Source organism: Gymnodraco acuticeps, unplaced genomic scaffold (genome assembly GCF_902827175.1).
Source record: "Gymnodraco acuticeps unplaced genomic scaffold, fGymAcu1.1, whole genome shotgun sequence".
Classification (NCBI taxonomy): domain Eukaryota; kingdom Metazoa; phylum Chordata; class Actinopteri; order Perciformes; family Bathydraconidae; genus Gymnodraco; species Gymnodraco acuticeps.
In genome coordinates, this window is record NW_022991031.1 from 589,492 (window position 1) to 596,119 (window position 6,628).

General features: G+C 40.0%; 1 protein-coding gene across 6 annotated transcripts in view; it reads left to right on the top strand.

Moving 5' to 3' along the window:
* Positions 1-6,244, top strand: part of dlgap1a (discs, large (Drosophila) homolog-associated protein 1a) — a 199,717-nt gene extending 193,473 nt beyond the window's left edge. For all 6 annotated transcript variants that reach the window (XM_034236359.1, XM_034236360.1, XM_034236362.1 and 3 more), the window contains exon 16: positions 14-6,244. In XM_034236359.1, the coding sequence (XP_034092250.1) occupies positions 14-238 (225 nt within the window). In that variant the 3' untranslated portion in view covers positions 239-6,244. The remainder of the gene's footprint in view (positions 1-13) is intronic.
* Positions 6,245-6,628: the final 384 nt, after the last annotated feature.

Genomic DNA, 6,628 nt, shown 5'->3' on the forward strand with positions numbered 1-6,628 from the left:
CCTCTCCCACTAGGAGAGGCGGCTCCCACCTCCAGTGCCAAAAAAGCCTCCCAAGGGCCCCCACCACCACCCCCCCCTGGCCAGAGACCGCTCCCTGGAGAGCTCAGAGAAACAGCGGCAGGAGGCCAGGAAGCGCCTGATGGCCGCCAAGAGAGCGGCGTCCGTGAGGCAGAACTCGGCCACGGAGAGCGCCGACAGCATCGAGATCTACATCCCCGAGGCTCAGACCAGGCTATGAGGGCACAGCAGGGACTCACACACACTCAACATACACAACACACACATGTAGGCTTGTCCACGCTAACGTGTAAGGGTGTAACCAATTTTAAAATGTCTTAAAGCATCATACACAAATCCCTACAGTGAGGGGAGTTGGCTCTTTACAGTTGTTCCCTATCTATGGTATTAAAATAGCTCTTCAAAATCATACAATTCAGTATTTTCTTAACATTCGTATCTTTTGAACCACTTTAAATGTGCAGTGCCAACCTGAGACTGACTAATAAAAAGAAAGTCTTACATGCTCATGCTAATGAGACAGGGAGCTTTTACAATCTTTCTCAATAGCCTTCTCATTACAAAGAGCTATTTCAAAACTCATTTGTTGTAATCTGGACCTCTTCCAATGCACGCACAGCAGGCAGTAAGGCAGCACTGTTTGGAGCTTTTTCCTTTCCCAAGATAGACACATGAAACCTACTTTAATATCATCCTCCTTTTATAAACACACCCTCAAGAAAATCATGTAGTACAAACAATTGTTGAATCCCGCCCGCAGCCCTCACTGAACGGTCGCTTTTGAAGATGGAATTCCAAAAGTATTGCAAATCATAATACCTTGGTTATCCTCCTCTGTACAGACATTGGCTTTGTGTTACACCCTTACCAACAGATTTGCAGTTGACTTTCAAGACCCACAGGACCCAGATACTGAACCCCTCAGTGTGTCGGCCATGACCTGTAAGAGTTACGTGTTCACCCATCATCTACACGGGGAGCACACCTGACGCTTCAACACTGTCTAAGGATATGTCTCTCATCAAAGAGGCCAAATGTCCTTTTGCAAAAGGCCTCAGCTATGTTACAGACATTCTCTGTATTACCTTTGCTCTGCTATAAATAGTAAATATAACACATATCAAAATATCATATATTATACAATAACAAATGATATATAAATGTACGAAAACGGGCCAATATAGAATGGTGCAGAATTGACTCCTAAACCCAGAAATAATTTAGCATTTTTAGCAAAAGAAATTTAAAAGGTGTTTTTGGTTAAAGTCTGTGGTCTAAGGTCTCTGGTAAACACAAGTTTAAATAAGAAATGACTTCTTTTTTTTTATATCAAAAGATATATCAGTAAATACCCCACTGATGAACGTCTGAAGCTTCCTTGTGTCTTAAAAACAGCGGTTGCTAAGAGACTAAATGAGACTACTAAAAGTCATTACGCTAAACATTAGCCGTTTAACCTTTAGCTTAGCGGTGGTGACATAAAGTAATGTAGTTTGTTTATAGAATAACGTTAGCTTTTTAATGTTTAAGTATCATAAACATGCGTTTTCCTTAGAGATTATTTGCTGCAATATTTAAAAATCCAATAGAAAAAGCCCTTTGCTTTTTGTCGAGGGAGCCCTTGCCATGCTAACTACAGAAATACATCATCACTGCACTGCTCTACACATAGCCTTCAACCTCAAATGAATAACCTTCAACGTAACTCTGATGAGGGGCTTCAGCCATGTGTCGCCAACAGGATCAAATAAAGTATGAGACCACCACTTGACTTTGCATGCTGGTGTGATGCTGCCAGTGTTCTAACCTCACAGGTTTGGTGGCATGACACAGGACATGGGTATCTGTCGGTAAATGTTGAAGCTTTGGTCTGTGGGTCTTGTAAAATGGCAAGAAGGTGCAATATGTGCAGCGGTGATGGACAGTCTTCCACACACAGAACACACACACACAGCCAGTAGTAAACACACAATCATAAAGTGGTGTCATAGGGACACACTTGAAATACACACTGGTGTACACACACACACACTCGGCCCGTCAGCGCCCACAGATGATCCTCTGCTGTAATATCAATCTCTCTGGGGGAGAGAGCGCCATGATCGCTGTTGATCTTCATCTTCCTCTCCACACCACATCAGTTCTTTATTGAGCTCCATGTAATAATGAACTTGTATTTTCTTCTTCTATGGTGGACTCTCTAAAACAAAAAGGGGACAATATCTCAAAGGAAAATTCTGTTGTTTTACCAAACTTAGATGTATTTTCATAGTTGTTGACATGATTCTGTTTGGTTGTGATGGGGTTACACTCACAGGTTGTGCCACAGGGACTGCACTGCCACCAGGCAGACTTTAAGCAGACATTCATTCAAGGATTTGTTTAAAAACGGTCTGCTTGCTTTTCTGGTTGCGTCCTCTGTAATTTAGCATTTCAGCTATTAATGACCAAAACGACAAAAAACGAAGTTGTAAATAAACACCATTTTCTTTTACCCCAGCCTGTGTAACTTAGACAGCCATCAAGAGAATTAGAAGTGCTGATACTTTCAAACACACTTGATGGAGACATGCTGAGAAATGAAAGGGTTTGGGTGTTTAGATGATCACCACCTGTAGGTCACACACTCCTTATTTGGTTTGTCAGTTCTCCTTGGATTTTAAGAGGATTTGTATTTCACAGGGTTCATTTACACTTAAGCAATATTTAAAGGAGATATAATGGATGGCCTAAAGATTTACGTTGTAACACAAGACCCTGTTATTATGAAGTTGGAATGAGACAGAACGTGCGGTGGAGAATCATCTTGTGGCAGCTCTTAGTTGTGCAATTACACATCTTTCTATTTTCAAGATGTCCAAGTGCATTTCTTTCCTCATTAAACATCGATGTTTAGAAAGCCATGCCATGTGGAAGACTCTGGTAGTCAAACAGATCTTCCTTGCTGTTTAGAGATAGAAGAATATCAATGCTGCACTTTGTGGACACAAAGGGATTTGAAATAAAGCCTTGATAGTAATGCGGTGGTTGCAAAACAAGAGCTTCCAGGAGTACATTGAAAGGCCCCTGAATAAAGTTAGATATAGTCTTTATTCAGAGTTTTTAATCCATCTATGAGCTGTACAGAGAGAGCGTTTTTAATCTACTCTGCATCCTTTGGAAATGTGGCAGAAAGTTACCAGGCGTTAGGATGTTGGCCTGGCATTATCATCCGCTGCATCGATATCACCTTCTTTACATCGCTAAACTGGTTTTAGCTTCAGGAGGCCGTGATGAGCACAATATGCAGCTTGAAATGTCACTCAGAGACAGAGAGCCTGCTAGCATCACGCAGTGTGTCATACCGATAGCAGTTAGCAGCTCATTGGCTGCTCAGATATACCTCTCTTGCCAAATGGAAAACCAGCCATTAGCATATGCTAAGCTAAGGAAAGGGACTCTCAATCATCCTGAGCTGGCTTACTGAACAGAATTCACCAACGTGATGTCAAAACTGTGAAAAAGACAACAACTGTATCCACTGCTCATGATGACTCCCTTCAGTTGATGTAGTGAATATGGCTGTGATTCACTTTAGTGAGACCGGCCACTCAGTTAGAACCAGGTGTGGCAGTGTGTGCTGATCTTTCCACTTAACCAGAGTAGCTTTTCTGTGCTTGCTATTGGACAGAATGGAACAGCTGCCAGGTTAAATGATTCTGAGCTTATATGTGGATGAAGTAGCAGTTTAGCTTTCATATATATCAATGAAGGGATTCTGGATAATTAGGAATACATGTTTACTAGAACTATCCTAAAATGTAACTTACATTTCAAATGTACTATTTTGGTGTTTAGTTACAAAGCTAGACATTCTTATAATGCCATTGCTAGCATAGATAGCTTCACATTACACTGCTTAATATCAGAGCATTCGTTTTTCTTTACAGTAAATCAACAGAAATATAACTCATATTCTGGATACTGCTTATTTATTTATTTGTGTATCCAGGCGTGTGGTCCTCTCTGGTGTTTACTCATCTGTGTGAGTCACACTCCGCCTGTGGACACAGTTGTTGTCCTCAGTGTCTCTGGACTTGTCAAATAACCCTGAAGATGTCACAGTGATGTCATTGAGGTTATCTCAACTTGAAGACTAATAACTGAAACTGTTACAACCTGGAGATGATGATGTTTATCAGACAATAATGGTCCAACAGAGCAACCGAGTTTCCTGATAAATAAAGTTTCCGTAACTGCTTTCCCGACGACGTTTGGAGGGACGTCTCTTCCGGATTACTTTTGCTGTCTAAAATACATGGTTATCGCTGTAAACTAGTTGCCAGTAATGTGGACCCAGAGATGTTGAAAACCCCATAGTCATATAAATGTCTAGTAGGGTCCCCAGCACATAGAAGCTGCCGGATGCTAACAGGCACATGTTGGGCAATTAGCGTACGTTGCGTTGGACAATAGTTATAAAATGGCTTGGCAGAGTGGGACACTTTTCGAGTGGTTTTGGGGCTATTGAGGATGCTGAATCCATTTCTGATATTTTCAGGATCAACCATGACCGGTTTAACTAGAAAATGTCCATATTTCTACTCGCCGATGGAATGATTTTGACGGTTTTTGAAGTTTTAGAGGATTGAAAAAATGGAATTAAAAAAGAAAAATTGAAAAGTAGGACTTGGTTGGGTTAAGGAAATATCGTTGTTCGGCTGAAAATAGCTGCGTTTGTTACGTTATTTTCTTTACAGAGCTAAATTAAAATAAGTTGAATTTCAAAAATGTGTTTCCCTTAAATGTAATTGACAATGCAGTTTTGTTGCTTTAAACAACATTTTGAAGGGACCATACTTTAAACCCTCTTTCATATTGCAATATGGAAAATTAAGATTGACGCAAACGAATGACTAAAAGTTGGGATATTTAGCCTCAGACTGATGCTTCAGTTTTGCCGACTATTTTTGAATCTGTCTCCTGGCCCCTCATTTTAATGCAAGCACAATACTAAATGGCCGGAGTCCCCTGTTAATTCAAAGAAAATACTTATTTAAAAAGCTTTGAAAAGCACACCAAGCCATTCCCCATGTACCTGCTACACGTCCTGACCAGAGTTCTGAAGTGAAAGAAGAAGACATTCCAAACCCATATTTCATATTCCACAGCTGAAGCACCTGGGTTCAACAGGGACAAAGAAATCATCTTTTGAGCAAAGCTGGTTTCTTTGGAGCCACATGTTTTTTATCTGTAATAATGCCATTTATACTCCTGCTACTTGTGCCAACATTTATTGTGACAGCCTCTTATATAACTGCCATCCATTTGTCCAGAGCTTCACTCTGGAAACGTTCACAGGGTTTACTCACTATGAGGATGGTGATATGTGTTGTTGATGAAAGTAATGCAGTATTTATTTTTCTTCTTTTGTAAAGATTAGCTGTGTGTGTGTGTGTGTGTGTGTGTGTGTGTGTGTGTGTGTGTGTGTGTGTGTGTATATGTGTGTGTGTGGGGAAGGGTTGTCATTGTGTACAGGATCTAATTACCTCTGTGTTGAAATGATGATGACAGTGAGCCATATTCAATGTGAATCCTTGTTATCAAGAGGAAACGGCCATACTGAAGCTGGAAGAGGTTTTTTTGTTTTTCTTTTACCATTTACTGAATCATTTCTTTAGTGTTCCAGTAGCAAGCTTACTGTCTGTGTGTCTGAGAGGAGCAGTAGAGCAGGAACAACATCACTCAAATGTGAACTAGGGGAAACGGGAAGATTAGCACATTGGTAATCTTTAGTGTAAATGAAGCTCCGGAAACTTCTCAAATAAAGGCCTGGATAGTTATTCAGACAGGGTGACTCACGTTAGAACAGAAGCAGTGGGAGATGCAAAATGATGACAGAGATTGTCCAATCGTTGGAGCTGGTCCCAAAAACATCAAATGTGAAATAGGAAAAAAAGGTCAATTCTACGGAAGATCAGGACTGCCAATACTGAACAGAATCTTTATCGAAAATGTTTCCCGTTACTGCCAAAAAAGTATTCTCAGTGTTCTCCAAAGGCTAACACAACTATAAAGAACATTCAAATGAAATGTCCAATGTTAAAAAATAACATAGTGAAATGTGAGATTTGACAGGAAAATCCATTGGCTTACACCTTCTGCAAATCAAGAACACTTTTAATGGAATTAAAAACACTAAAATATGACAATGTTCTTAATTAAATAAAAACACGAGTTAATACATTAATACAAATTAGTGCTGGGCAATGATTGACAATTTTAAGCGATTAATCACATTGTTATGCGCACAATTCTAAAATAAATGTAAAAGTAGTGTATTGCGTACTTTTATTTTGAAAGTACTGCTATATGAACAAAAGTGCAGTAGTGCTTTTTAACAGCAGTATCCCCTTTACCCAGGAGCTGTTCAAATATATATTGTAAATCTCAACTTCAACATTAATTAATTTAATCAAATCAAATATAAAACCAAAGCTATTTGCAACTGCCAGGGCTTTGACGTGTTATCTGGTTCATTATAGGAGTTGCCCTCAGAGTCCAGAGACACAATATTCAACTTTCAGTGGTTACAAATAACTCTGGTCCGATCAACTCCTCCGTCTGAACA